The following is a 16,352-nucleotide window of genomic DNA, read 5'->3' as shown; positions in this document are numbered from 1 at the left end:
CTACTGGCATTTATTTCTCAAGCAGGTGGAGATGAGGCCACAGTTATTGAACACTAATGTAAAGCAAAATAATCCATCAAGATCAAAACCACACCTGGGACCTCAATGCAGTCAGATGGTCGGCCTATCATTTATAGAAAAGCAGCAGGAATGCTTTAAATGAATGTCAATCTGTGGGATTCCTGCAATGTTGTAATATATTGAAGACTCTCTCTCTAAAGGCAGCATAACGGGGAGGGAAGAAATGTGCTGGCAGATGAAAGAAACTCCAGAGAAGACAGATACCAAATGGATGTTCGATTAAGGTTCTGCCTCCCCACTGCCCCAAAGTCCATAGTAAAATATGCATTTCTAATTTTTAAACAAAGCAGACTGTGAATTAATATAATATTTTTAAAAATCAGTGCAAGCATTAGTTATTTAAGGCTTCTACAGTCTTGCCTGATAAAAAGAAATACTGGGAATATGTTGGTCAAAATGTACTTTATTTTGTAGAATATTTTCTAAGTACAAAAAGAACTGAAGATAAAGCTTAAACTGTTTCTAACAATGTTATTAGCGATAATATTGATATTTTGAAACAAAGATGGATAAATAGGTAATAACGTAAATTCATTAGGAACCAAGATTTTCAATGTAAAGAAAAAGAGCTACTATAAAGACAAACATATTAAGTAAAAATCCTCTAATCCTGAACATAAATTGGAACTATCCATATGAACTCAAGGCTTTTCTTTAAAAAAAAAACCATTTTTTTAAAAAAGGTTTTCTTCTGCATACTAAAAAGTCCTAGAAACAATGACTCGCTCAGTAGCAATGAGCAACCTTAGCACCTAGACTGTGATCTAAATTTGACTTCCCACTACAAGGAACCAGGGCCACTTGGCAATATAGCTGATTCCAGGTCTGAGGCAGAAACAATATAAGATGAGCCCAGAAATATATTTCCTATATTATCACCCACATCCAAAAAAGCATCACCATATACAACTATTTTCTCCCTTTCATTTTAGTAAGAACCTCCCTACCAATAAAAGCTTCTCAAGACTTAAAAAGTCTTCTCCTTCCCTTCCAGAATAATCCAGCCCTAAAGGGGCTGAGGAAGGAAGAAATCCTCTCACTCAAGTGTGGGCACTGGGTGTCAGAGCTAAAGGGGGCAGGGAGGGCATCCACAGGTGGGAGGGGAACAGCCCCGAGAGGGCAGTCAGAGACTGAGAGTGAGTGATGAGCAGGGCAGACACGCAGGGGACAAGATGGAGTTTAGTTACCAACAGGAGCAATGAGCAAGTAAGTGAATAAATTATGAATCATGGGAACCAGGTTTCTCACTGCTGGAGAAGTGAGGTACAAATACAGAAGGGGAGAAAACTGGAATGAACCCTAAGGTGTTGGACTGGAATGGAGGTATTGCTGTGGGCTTACGGTCTTTAAAATATGTATAGATATAGGAGTAAGTTAGTATATGTATGTGTCTGTGTGCAACTAGAACCCTACATCTTGACTTTTAGACACCATTCCCCACTGAAAGGAACCAGGGTGGAGAAATGGGACAATGGAAAGATCAAGATAAGCCTTGAATATCTTCTTGTGCCCAAAGCAAGAGAGTGCTAATAATAATAAAGAATAGTAGGAACATGTTAAAAGGATACAGAAGCCAGCTTGAAGGGACTCCCACTGGCCAAAGTGAGGACAATGTGAGAATCAGAATAAATAATGGATTAAAATACACTGAATAAAACAGGAAATAATGAATCCATACTGAGATAGATAAACAAATAGGAGGACTGATTAGGAACGGAGCATTTACATAATTTCAAAGTTCCTCCCCACAAAATGTTTATTGATGATAATGGAGAAAGGAATAACTTGACAGTAAAGAAGCCTAGTAGATACTAGTTTGATCAGGTGATTAAAGTGAACATTATCAGCTATAAGTGGAAACTGGGTGCCACTGATAGGATGAATTGAGAAGACAGCGTTACTTCTGCAACATTCCTCCAAAGTTGCCTAACTTGAATCTAGACAACCCCAAATTGAGGGACACACTACAAAATAACTGGCCTATAATCTCCAAAAGTGTCAGGGTCATGAAAGTCAAGGAGAGACTATTCTAGAACTCTCCAGAAGGAGGCTAATGAGACATGACAGCTAAAGGCAACAAGTGATTCTTTGATATAAAGGATAACTGATAAAACTTGCCCAGGGTATAAGGATTAGATGGGGTTAACATTAACGTGAATAATATATTCCTGGTTTTGACGATTATATTTTGGTTATGTAGGACAATGTCCTTGTTTGTAAGAAATACACGCTAATGTATTAAGGGGTACAGGTTGGCAATTTACTCTCAAACAGTTCAGGAAAAGTTTTTTGTCCTGCACCTGTTTTAGTAAGCTTGTAACTGTTTCAAAATTTTAAAAAGTTAATAAAATGGGGTTTACATTATACAAGTTTCTTCCATCAATTCTCAAAAAAAAGGGGGGGGGCTAAAAATTATTGCCCTCGTCCTACACCTTGAAAGAAAAGGAAATACTAAATGTGAATACATCAAGGGGAAAAGCACATTTTGCAGATAGGAGCACTTATTTATCAACCCTACCTACAGATGTATTCAATATGTGTACCTCTTTTTCTCTCCACCCATCCATCCTTTTAATCCTTCTGGATTAAAGCTGAATTGACTGCTTTGAGGGTTAATACTTAGTGTACCAGAACACATCATTCTCTAGGAATTCAGAGGAGAGTGGTCACTGCAGCACACCAGTGTACCAAAACCAGGGTGCTGCCAACGTGTAAAGCTGCTCCTCCCTGAGGAAAGCCAAACTTATATATGTAAGATCAGAATTGAGTAGTGCATTCAGACAATAACACAAAGCTACAGTAAACAAAACAGCATGGTGCTGGCACAAAAACAGACATATGGATCAATGGAACAGCACAGAGACCCCAGAAATAAACTCACACACCTACGGTCAATTAATCTTTAAGAAAGGAGGCAAAAACATACAATGGAGAAAAGACAGTCTCTTCAATAAGTGACGCTGAGAAAACTGGACAGCTACGTTAAAAGAATTAAATTAGAACATTCTCTAACACCACATACAAAAATAAACTCAAAATGGATTAAAGACCTAAATGTAAGACTGGATACTATAAAATTCCTAGAGGAAAACATAGGCAGAACACTCTTTGACATAAATCCCAGCAATATTTTTTGGATCCATCTCCTAGAGTAATGGAAACAAAAGCAAAAATAAACAAATGGGACCTAATCGAACTTAGAAGCTTTTGCCCAGCAAAGGAAACCATAGACAAAATGAAAAGACAACCTACGGACTAGGAGAAAATATTTGCAAACAATGTGACTGACAAGGGATTAATTTCCAATATGTACAAAAAACTCATGCAACTCAATAACAACAAAAACAAAAAAATGAATAACCCAAACAAAAAATGGGCAGAAGACCTAAATAGACACTTCTCCAAAGAAGACATACAGATGGCCAACAGGCACATGAAAAGATGCTCAACATTGCTAATTACCAGAGAAATGCAAATCAAAACTACAATGAGGTATCACCTCACACCGGTCAGAATGGCCAACATAAAAAGTCTACAAATAATAAATGTTGGAGAGGGTGTGGAGAAAAGGAAACCCTCCTACACTGTTATACTGTGGGAATATAAATTGGTGCAGCCACTATGGAAAACAGTATGGAGGTTTCTTAAAAAACTAAAAATACACAGCAACAGTCAGCTCTACCCACCACCAGAGCCTCCCATGAAGCCTCTTAGATAGCCTCAACCACCAGAGGGCAGACAGCAGAAGCAAGAAAAACTACAATCCTGCAGCCTGTGGACCAAAACCCACAGGTACAGAAAGATAGACAAGATGAAAAGGCAGAGGGCTATATATCAGATGAAGGAACAAGAAAAAACCCCAGAAAAACAACTAAATGAAGTGGAGATAGGCAACCTTCCAGAAAACGAATTCAGAATAATGATAGTGAAGATGATCCAGGACCTCGGAATAAGAATGGAGGCAAAGATTGAGAAGATGCAAGAAATGATTAACAAAGACCTAGAAGAATTAAAGAACAAACAAACAGAGATGACCAATACAATAACTGAAATGAAAACTACACTAGAAGGAATCAATAGCAGAATAACTGAGGCAGAAGAACGGATAAGTGACCTGGAAGACAGAATGGTGGAATTCACTGCTGCGGAACAGACTAAAGAAAAAAGAATGAAAAGAAATGAAGACAGCCTAAGAGACCTCTGGGACAACATTAAACGCAACAACATTCGCATTATAGGGGTCCCAGAAGGAGAAGAGAGAGAGAAAGGGCCAGAGAAAATATTTGAAGAGATTATAGTCGAAAACTTCCCTAACATGGGAAAGGAAATAGCCACCCAAGTCCAGGAAGTGCAGAGAGTCCCATACAGGATAAACCCAAGGAGAAACATGCCGAGACACATAGTAATCAAAATGGCAAAAATTAAAGACAAAGAAAAATTATTGAAAGCAGCAAGGGAAAAACGACAAATAACATACAAGGGAACTCCCATAAGGTTAACAGCTGATTTCTCAGCAGAAACTCTACAAGCCAGAAGGGAGTGGCATGATATACTTAAAGTGATGAAAGGGAAGAACCTACAACCAAGATTACTCTACCCGGCAAGGATCTCATTTAGATTTGATGGAGAAATCAAAAGCTTTACAGACAAGCAAAAGCTAAGAGAATTCAGCACCACCAAACCAGCTCTACAACAAATGCTAAAGGAACTTCTCTCAGTGGGAAACACAAGAGAAGAAAAGGACCTACAAAAACAAACCCAAAACAATTAAGAAAATGGTCATAGGAACATACATATCGATAATTACCTTAAACGTGAATGGATTAAATGCTCCAACCAAAAGACACAGGCTTGCTGAATGGATACAAAAACAAGACCCATATATATGCTGTCTACAAGAGACCCACTTTAGACCTAGGGACACATACAGACTGAAAGTGAGGGGATGGAAAAAGATATTCCATGCAAATGGAAATCAAAAGAAAGCTGGAGTAGCTATACTCATATCAGATAAAATAGACTTTAAAGTAAAGAATGTTACAAGAGACAAAGAAGGACACTACATAATGATCAAGGGATCAATCCAAGAAGAAGATATAACAATTATAAATATATATGCACCCAACATAGGAGCACCTCAATACATAAGGCAACTGCTAACAGCCATAAAAGAGGAAATTGACAGTAACACAATAATAGTGGGGGACTTTAACACCTCACTTACACCAATGGACAGATCATCCAAAATGAAAATAAATAAGGAAACAGAAGCTTTAAATGACACAATAGACCAGATAGATTTAATTGATATTTATAGGACATTCCATCCAAAAACAGCAGATTACACGTTCTTCGCAAGTGCGCACGGAACATTCTCCAGGATAGATCACATCTTGGGTCACAAATCAAGCCTCAGTAAATTTAAGAAAATTGAAATCATACCAAGCATCTTTTCTGACCACAATGCTATGAGATTAGAAATGAATTACAGGGAAAAAAACGTAAAAAAGACACACACATGGAGACTAAACAATACGTTACTAAATAACCAAGAGACCACTGAAGAAATCAAAGAAGAAATCAAAAAATACCTAGAGACAAATGACAATGAAAACACGACAACCCAAAACCTATGGGATGCAGCAAAAGCAGTTCTAAGAGGGAAGTTTATAGCTATACAAGCCTACCTCAAGAAACAAGAAAAATCTCGAGTAAACAATCTAACCTTACACCTAAAGGAACTAGAGAAAGAAGAACAAACAAAACCCAAAGTTAGCAGAAGGAAAGAAATCATAAAGATCAGAGCAGAAATAAATGAAATAGAAACAAAGAAAACAATAGCAAAGATCAATAAAACTAAAAGCTGGTTCTTTGAGAAGATAAACAAAATCGATAAGCCGTTAGCCAGACTCATCAAGAAAAAGAGGGAGAGGACTCAAATCAATAAAATCAGAAATGAAAAAGGAGAAGTTACAACAGACACTGCAGAAATACAAAGCATCCTAAGAGACTACTACAAGCAACTCTATGCCAATAAAATGGACAACCTGGAAGAAATGGACAAATTCTTAGAAAGGTATAACCTTCCAAGACTGACCCAGGAAGAAACAGAAAATATGAACAGACCAATCACAAGCAATGAAATTGAAACTGTGATTAAAAATCTTCCAACAAACAAAAGTCCAGGACCAGATGGCTTCACAGGTGAATTCTATCAAACATTTAGAGAAGAGCTAACACCTATCCTTCTCAAACTCTTCCAAAAAATTGCAGAGGAAGGAACACTCCCAAACTCATTCTATGAGGCCACCATCACCCTGATACCAAAACCGGACAAAGACACTACAAAGAAAGAAAATTACAGACCGATATCACTGATGAATATAGATGCAAAAATCCTCAACAAAATACCGGCAAACAGAATCCAACAACACATTAAAAGGATCATACAGCACGATCAAGTGGGATTTATCCCAGGGATGCAAGGATTCTTCAATATACGCAAATCAATCAATGTGATACACCATATTAACAAATTGAAGAAGAAAAACCATATGATCATCTCAATAGATGCAGAAAAAGCTTTTGACAAAATTCAACACCCATTTCTGATAAAAACTCTCCAGAAAGTGGGCATAGAGGGAACCTACCTCAACATAATACAGGCCATATATGACAAACCCACAGCAAACATCATTCTCAATGGTGAAAAACTGAAAGCATTTCCTCTAAGATCAGGAACGAGACAAGGATGTCCACTCTCACCACTATTATTCAACATAGTTCTGGAAGTCTTAGCTACGGCAATCAGAGAAGAAAAAGAAATAAAAGGAATACAAATTGGAAAAGAAGAAGTAAAACTGTCACTGTTTGCGGATGACATGATATTATACATAGAGAATCCTAAAACTGCCACCAGAAAACTGCTAGAGCTAATTAATGAATATGGTAAAGTTGCAGGATACAAAATTAATGCACAGAAATCTCTTGTACTCCTATACACTAATGATGAAAAATCTGAAAGAGAAATTATGGAAACACTCCCATTTACCATTGCAACAAAAAGAATAAAATACCTAGGAATAAACCTACCTAGGGAGACAAAAGACCTGTATGCAGAAAACTATAAGACACTGATGAAAGAAATTAAAGATGATACCAACAGATGGAGAGATATACCATGTTCTTGGATTGGAAGAATCAACATTGTGAAAATGACTATACTACCCAAAGCAATCTACAGATTCAATGCAATCCCTATCAAATTACCAATGGCATTTTTTACGGAACTAGAACAAATCATCTTAAAATTTGTATGGAGACACAAAAGACCCCGAATAGCCAAAGCAGTCTTGAGGGAAAAAAACGGAGCTGGAGGAATCAGACTCCCTGACTTCAGACTATACTACAAAGCTACAGTAATCAAGACAATATGGTACTGGCACAAAAACAGAAACATAGATCAATGGAACAAGATAGAAAGCCCAGAGATAAACCCACGCACCTATGGTCAACTAATCTATGACAAAGGAGGCAAAGATATACAATGGAGAAAAGACAGTCTCTTCAATAAGTGGTGCTGGGAAAACTGGACAGCTACATGTAAAAGAATGAAATTAGAATACTCCCTAACACCATACACAAAAATAAACTCAAAATGGATTCGAGACCTAAATCTAAGACTGGACACTATAAAACTCTTAGAGGAAAACATAGGAAGAACACTCTTTGACATAAATCACAGCAAGATCTTTTTTGATCCACCTCCTAGAGTAATGGAAATAAAAACAAAAATAAACAAATGGGACCTAATGAAACTTCAAAGCTTTTGCACAGCAAAGGAAACCATAAACAAGACAAAAAGGCAACCCTCAGAATGGGAGAAAATATTTGCAAACGAATCAACGGACAAAGGATTAATCTCCAAAATATATAAACAGCTCATTCAGCTCAATATTAAAGAAACAAACACCCCAATCCAAAAATGGGCAGAAGACCTAAATAGACATTTCTCCAAAGAAGACATACAGACGGCCACGAAGCACATGAAAAGATGCTCAACATCACTAATTATTAGAGAAATGCAAATCAAAACTACAGTGAGGTATCACCTCACACCAGTTAGAATGGGCATCATCAGAAAATCTACAAACAACAAATGCTGGAGAGGATGTGGAGAAAAGGGAACCCTCTTGCACTGTTGGTGGGAATGTAAATTGATACAGCCACTATGGAGAACAATATGGAGGTTCCTTAAAAAACTAAACATAGAATTACCATATGACCCAGCAATCCCACTACTGGGCACATACCCAGAGAAAACCGTAATTCAAAAAGACACATGCACCCGAATGTTCATTGCAGCACTATTTACAATAGCCAGGTCATGGAAGCAACCTAAATGCCCATCAACAGACGAATGGATAAAGAAGATGTGGTACATATATACAATGGAATATTACTCAGCCATAAAAAGGAACGAAATTGAGTCATTTGTTGAGACGTGGATGGATCTAGAGACTGTCATACAGAGTGAAGTAAGTCAGAAAGAGAAAAACAAATATCGTATATTAACGCATGTATGTGGAACCTAGAAAAATGGTACAGATGAGCCAGTTTGCAGGGCAGAGGTTGAGACACAGATGTAGAGAACGGACATATGGACACCAAGGGGGGAAAACTGCGGTGGGGTGGGTATGGTGTTGTGCTGAATTGGGCGATTGGGATTGACATGTATACACTGATGTGTATAAAATTGATGCCTAATAAGAACCTGCAGTATAAAAAAAAAAAAAAAAAAAACTAAAAATAGAATTACCACATAATTCAGCAATCCCACTCCTAGGCATATATCCAAAAAAGACGAAAGCTCTAATTCGAAAAGATACATGCACCCCAATGTTCACAGCAGCACTATTTACAATAGCCAAGACATGGAAGCAACCTACATGTCCCTCAACAGATGAATGGATAAAGAAGATGTGACATATAAATTCAGTAGAATAATACTCAGCCATAAAAAGAATGAAATAATGCCATTTGCAGCAACATGGATGGACCTAGAGAATATCACACTAAGTAAAGTAAGTCAGACAGAAAAAGACAAATATTATATATCACTTACATGTGGAATCTAAAAAATAGTACAAATGAACTTATTTACAAAACAGAAACAGACTCACAGACATAGAAAACAAACTTATGGTTACCAAAGGGGAAGGGGGTGGGGATAAATTGGGAGTATGGGATTAAGAGATGCACGCTACCATATATAAAATAGATAAACAACAAGGATTAACTGTATAGCACAGGGAACTATATTCAGTATCTTGTAATAAACTATAATGGAAAAGAATCGGGGGGAAAAAAAACCTGAGCAGTACAAATCACCCTAAAAATCCTCTCAACTTTCAGGATTTGGGTCCTTGAAACTGGAAATGAATTTCTTTTGCATCTCTTTTTATTTGGGCCATAGCCTTTTCTGTAGAACAGTGGAAGCCAAGGTCTAGTTTGGAAGCAGGAAAAAAAGGAGTACAAGGTGTTAAATAAAAATACCTTTCTCTCTCTCTCTCTTTTGCCCAGCACATACAGTTAAATTGAAACAACTCCAAAGTACGCATTAAGTCACAGCATGCATTCTCAAAGGGGAATGAAAACTGGTTCTTGGTTGGGGAGAGGGAGGTATGAAAAAAATCTTATATTACAGTGGTTTGGAGCCCTCCAAAGATGAACCCTACTTAACAAAACTGTACTCCTTAGTATTCAGTTCGTCTCACTGGGTTGTCTTGGGCTTTACAGGAGCAGCACTGACATGGAAAACATAGCAAATGTACGCAAGATCAGCGCTCCACGACTATGGCGACAGATAGCTCTGATCCAGTGACTGCAAGACTTTGTATCAAGTGCTCAATTGCAAGGTCATGTTGAGAGATGACCTGCATGTGCCAGGAATCACCATTGGCTGCCTTGTGGACTCTGTTCATGTGTGCTCTTGAGAGCTTCCCTGCGTAGTTCAGGCTTTGAGAATTAAATAAAAACAGCTTCTAATTTAAAAAGTTATTATTCAACACATCATTAACTACATCAAGTGCTGGAAAGAAAAAAACATCAGCAATATCTGACTACCAGCTAATTAAAAGTTATCTTCTCTTATCAAGGAAAAGTTAAATTCACTAAAAATGACTTTTTAAGAAATTAATTTTTCAATTGTTTTACTTTTGCTGGAAAAGTGGGTTTTGAATGGTTTTTAAAAATTTTTGGTTAGTTATATATTTAAATTAATTGCCAATTGGCATATATAGTTTGATGCACTACAATTTATATAAGTATGTAACATTAAAACCTATGCAGCAGATACAAAGTTAAATGTTAGTAGTTTTTTGATTTAACTCTCTCTCTCTTTTTTTTTTTTTTTTCTGTCTGCACCGATAGGCTTGTAGGATCTCAGTTCCTCGACCAGGGACTGAACTTGGGCCACAGCAGTGAAAGCCTGGAATCCTAACCACTAGGCCACCAGAACTCCCTAATTTAACTCTTAACTTAAAAATGTTTACTTATTCTTAACCCTGAATTGAATTTTAAAAATAAGGTTTATACTTTTTATGTATAAAGCAAAGCTATACATATAGTACATAATAAATATGCAGTATACCAGTGGTATTAACATTTTATGGAGGGACAATTAGGAAAAAAATCTAAAAGGTTCCTTAAGGGAGAGATAATAAAAAGAAGTTGAGAAACACTGTGTTTCAAGACCTATCAGATGGGAAAGTGAGCTGACCAAGTCATTCAAGTGGGACCTGCTGTGGAACACGCACTCCAACACTGAGTACTGAAATGTCAGGTGGGTACCAAGGCACACCAAAAGCACGAGGTGGTGAGCATGAGTGGAGAGAACTTTGCCTCATACATATAAGAGAGAGTGAGGCAAGGAAGTAAAACACACTCAAGAACAATACAGGGCTACGTGAATCACGGTAACTGCTGAGGCTTTAACGGGCACTGTGGACCCATGTCATCCCGCTGTTTTGACGTGTGGTGATCACTGCAGACGTGTTTAATATTGCTCTTAATAAAGCCTTCAAAGAAGGTAACAAAAACTGTAGTACTTGAAAGCCTGCCTCAAACACCGAAAAAAACCAGAGAATCAGAGGATTAAGGGCATTTTTTACACAGAGTAATAAGGTCAGAAGCTTAAAAACTTCCAAACCTTTTTTCTTTTAAACGTGGTGCCTTAACCGAGTAATGTCTTTGCTGATGGTAACTAAAAATGTGGAGACACTATACAGATCCCCCTTTTTTCCAGCCTAGACTTTTGTGTAAATCAGACCATAAATGGGAACACCTTTACTCCAGCAAGCTGTTCAATACATATTCTTCTCATATATTTCCAAGCTCATGTTACACTAAAAACCAGTATGAAGGCCAGGGAGACATCACAATTTCACCCATACTTTTTAGCATCTGAAATCTTTCACAGGTGTCCTGAAAGAGGAAAAAGGTCATGACCTACAAGTCAAGTCAATGATCATTAGGTGATGCTGTAACAGAAGGTATCTAAATAACCTCTGTGGGTACATATGGTGCAGGATTAAATGCGCCTATTACTTACAAGATTATTTTTCATTTCACAAAATGAATTCTGAGCAGCATGAAAATTAGAATTGTCAAAACTCAAAGTACTAAAACTTCTGTTTTTCCATCAGGAATCTTGTCTCAGGTTAAACTGACATTTTCCATAGATTTGTGAATAAACAAAACTGAAATAGTAACAAATTCAAGGGGAAAAAATACACACTCAAGTCAATGCAGCCAATAGCACACAAAGCCTACTACCTTCCCTAAGAAATTATTTTCGCCACTGATTTGCCCAGGAACCACATAACTGTTCTAAACACAAAAATGCTGCGAATTTTCCTTGCCCAGAAGTGGTTTTGAAAAGGATAAATGCATTTTAACATAATTTAGTTTGCAACAAACCACAAAAACAAAGGGGAAGAAGTCTGAAAAAAAGCGTGTACATATGCTGTAATGATCCGATCAAATGCCACTAAAACATGAGTTGTTCCAAGCGCTCAAAATGCTCTACAGTCTGTTAAAAAGTTAAACGTTCTTCTACTCAACGACTGCCCTTATTCTATCAGCAGTTCGGCATTCTACCTCACCTTGTGTTCCTAATTGCAGGGGCGCTCAGCAAATAAAAACTCTGTGAGACTAAGTGACCATGGCTTCTAATTGCGGCTGCACTCACAGGACTTGGGAGTGCTTCTCAGAGATCCACGGGCTGCAGAGGGCTGCTGTCTGCATGAGAAGCCAGGTTACACAACTCCCTGATGATCAATGTGATGATCAATGAAATGAGTTTCCAGATTTCTCTCACAGTGGACAGGGCCAAGTTTCTCAAGATGGAATCAAGTTCTGTTCCACTCTCTACCACCAAACAAAGCAGCACAAAAGGAAGTCAGTGGTGTTCATTAGAAAGGACAGAGAGAGATTAGGTATATCTACCAATGGACTGACATTAGCCAAGACTCTCTGGTGAACAGACTTAGCTCAATTATAATGGCAAAGCCACCAGGGACTTTTAATTATTAAAAGGTAAACCATATGCCAGAGTAATAGAAGACAACTCAGTAATCAAGAATGGCAGGAAACAGTAGCTCTTAATCTGTTTCTTCTTGACTTTTTTGATACTCTGAAGACCTTTTCTTGAAGCAGAAAAAGCCTTATGCAAAATAACAATAAATCTGAGGAAATGATGTAGCTAAACATGCCCCAGCAACCAAATTCCTGTGTAGAGATTTACTTAGGAGATATATATATATATACACATATTAAATTTTAGATGAAGAACTTACACCAACTTTACTGCTGACTTATTTTGACAAGCCACTTCCTTAGGTCTTGGTTTCTTTAACCATTCAAAAAAAAGGTAATCATATTTGTCATTACATAATCAAAATAGATAATCAAAATATAATATAACATTACAATTTCTATTATGAGAGCCAAAGTAAATTCAACAGGAAACACAAGATGGCCTCTGTCCTCATACAAAATCCAACACCAGTAACAATCTGGCCTAAAAAACTGAACATAAAGATCTACAACCACATCGTAAGTGGTTACAGTTTATGAATGTATTTTCTAATTTGAAAACACACACACCCACCCACACCCACACCCACACACTCCAAGCCAAAATGATAGACATCTACATATTAGGGAAATTAAGTACTAAGTATTATATTGTTTTGGTGCTAAAATATAAAAGGATTAAAATTATAATATCATAGGTCTAGAATGATGAAAATAGAACTTCAAAAAAAGATCAACACATATGAGCTGTATCATAAAAGGTTCCGAGTGGCATAAAAGGTTCCAAGTGGAACTTTTCCAAATGCTGAATGCTGTAGCTTCTACCTTCATAAAGTTTCTTAAATCAGTCTTCTCCTTGGTATAGCCTTGGCCAACATTCAAAGTCAAGTCCTTATTCTCACTATAACACCTTTCAACCATTCTCTTCCCCTCTACTCTCCATGCCGCCCAACCTACATACTGCTGCCAGATTAATCCCTTCAAAGTACAGACCTAATCACATCACTCACTTAAGGAAAAGAAAAAAAAGCAGCAGCAGCTTCAGTATTTTCCAGCTAATTAGCTACAATTCCTTATTCTAGCACTCAGGACTCTAAATGTAGTCCCAAGCTTCTTCCTCACCCTGTAGTCAAACCAAACTGCACTAGGCTATGTTTCCCATCATTTTTGCCTTTGCTCTGGTAGTTTGCCTTGCTTCCCCTGTCTCCCACCTATTCCTTCGAACGCCTATGTCACTTTCCAGAAACTCACTAACGCTTTCCCATATGCTCTTAAGAAACCACACCATCTCGCTCTTTGGAAACTTCAAGGCACTCGCCTTACCAGCTTATTGTGAAAGCTGGTATGCAGTGGTCATTCCCCCTGTAGGTTCCTTGACAGCAGGATCTGTGTCCTACTTATTCTGTCTTCTTGAAGCCTGTCTCATGACAGGGGAACTTAGAGGCTTCTGAGAAATATGTCTAAGGAACTTATTGAGGCAGGAGAGTCATTATATTAAGACACTGGTTTATGGTTTATAGAAGCATCATTAATATAAAAGTTATATATAAAAGTATCATATCCACAACAAATTATGCTCCAATTTACCATTTCAGCTCTCTGCAACCTTTCAAATAAGAAAAAAAATTATATCTCATATATATGGCATAATCTGTTTCAGGAAGCAGATTTTTATTCAGCTAATCTCTATATGAAGTAAAATTTCTGAGAAAAGACTCTGTACAGAAGGTTAAAAAAAATGTGTCACATCAGCTTTCAGGTTGCCATTAACTTGGATGACCAGATCTTAAAGCAGAAATTCTAGAAGAGTCAACTGGTGAATGAGTAATGTAAAGCCACTATAAAGATAGGTAACTTGGTCTTGTGGAAGGACCACTGCGAGGCAGGCGCCCTGGGTTCCCCATGTGTGACCCAGCCCAACTCACTTAACTTGCCTATCCTTGGCTCCTTCACTTGTCAAATCAAGGAACTGGACTTGATGAACTCTAAGACCCAGTTCCAACACTCTAAAATTCTATAAGCATCACACATATCTTCACTGAATGATTACTAATGAGAGATGTGGTAGAAAACGATAACTCCCTGCAATATTTAATCTTTCAATTTTATTAAAAAAAAAGATAACTCCACAAATCTTCAACCTAAAAAGGCCATATATTTAGGGTTATTGCATTTTCAAAGAAGTTTCCAAATTAAAAAAAAAAAAAAATTGAAACAAACAACAATAAAAAACCATCTCTGAGGACTAAGAAAAATAAAACTAGGGGAAAACAAAACTATGTCCCCCCAAACCTCACACCACTACAAGTACTGCTAAATAACACTTTTAAAAAAGTGAACGTTCCAATAGAAATTTAAGATGCCAAATAAAGTTATAAAATTGTCAGGTAAACAGTGGAAATAAAGTGGTAAAATGTTTCTTTCAAGTTGTTTCTGGATCTCTTGTCTAATACTGATTCAAGCTATAGGGATATGAAAAGCAAAAATTTCAGAATTCCTCAGACAACAAGAAACTAGCATTTTAGGGGTATATATACAATTTAGTTAGCCTAACTTCCAATGTCTCTCTTTTTTCTTCTTTTGCCTTAAAGGCTTCAGGCAGGAGGCTCTGAGCACAAGTCATGAGTTTTGGTTCTCTCAGCTTCCAGTTTGGATTGTGGGTTGGCCATGGCTTAATGTTGCCAGTAACCAGGGGTTACCAGCACTCAGCTGGAACAAAAATATACTGTGTGGCACTACAAGAGCTCTGAAAAGCATCTTCTCAAAATGCTGGAGGGAAAAAGGATATTTCTAGAAAATACTGACAATTAATTGATATGAAGCTCCATCTCTCACCTCCCCCCTAAATCAAAACCAAAAAGACTTTATCACAAATAGGGCTTCGCCTCTTCATTATGGGATCATTGACTCTAGACTCAGCTGATCTGTCTCACCTTCTGATGCTTTGATCACATATCCTCCCTTCTTTTCGCCAGGAGGCACATCAAGTAGCTGCATGATTCTGTCCAGAAGCCCATGGATTATCTCAAACCCAGGATTCTTGTTGTAATAAACAGCACAGAGATGCCTGTAGTTTCTTGCACCTACATCTGAAAAAAATAAAAGAATCGGTCACAAGGCTACACTGACCATCACTTAAGAAGCTGATTTACCCCAAAACATAAACTCAAGCAAAATCAACAAAAAAGGAAACCAATTAGAAAACATAGAACCAATCAACCTCAGAAAGACAAGATAAGATGGCTTTTCAATCATTAAATTCCCTGAGATGTTTTTACTTGGGGGAGATGTGGAAAACCCTCAGTGCTGGCCCAGGAACAGTAAGGCTTCATTGTGGTACGAATTGGTAAAGAATTTAGCAACATTTTTCAGAGCCTTAAAATTTCATACTCTTTTATTCACAATACTATCCAAAAGAAATAATTCTAAATACAAAAATGGATTCATGTAGAAAGATATTACTTCTACATAAAGCATTATTTCCAATAGTGATAATTAGAAACAACCCAAATCGGGAAATGGCTACATAAACTACAGCACAATCACTCAGCAGAATACTACGCAGCTAAAAGGCATCTTTATGAAGATTTATCATAATAGAGCTAGAATACTTACAATAGTAAACAAAACAAAAAAAGGAGGCCACAAAGTTCAAAAAGAGTCACAACTAAATT

At 37.3% G+C, this 16,352-nt stretch overlaps 1 protein-coding gene across 2 annotated transcripts in view; it reads right to left on the bottom strand.

Annotated features, from left to right (window-relative positions):
- FARSB (phenylalanyl-tRNA synthetase subunit beta) overlaps window positions 1-16,352 on the bottom strand; it is a 77,332-nt gene that overhangs the window by 10,962 nt on the left and 50,018 nt on the right. For both annotated transcript variants that reach the window (XM_068544350.1, XM_068544351.1), the window contains exon 16: window positions 15,612-15,767. In XM_068544350.1, coding sequence (XP_068400451.1) covers window positions 15,612-15,767 — 156 coding nt within the window. The remainder of the gene's footprint in view (window positions 1-15,611; window positions 15,768-16,352) is intronic.

This window comes from Eschrichtius robustus, chromosome 5 (assembly GCF_028021215.1).
Source record: "Eschrichtius robustus isolate mEscRob2 chromosome 5, mEscRob2.pri, whole genome shotgun sequence".
Lineage (NCBI taxonomy): Eukaryota > Metazoa > Chordata > Mammalia > Artiodactyla > Eschrichtiidae > Eschrichtius > Eschrichtius robustus.
This window is presented reverse-complemented; position numbering and strand designations above follow the sequence as displayed.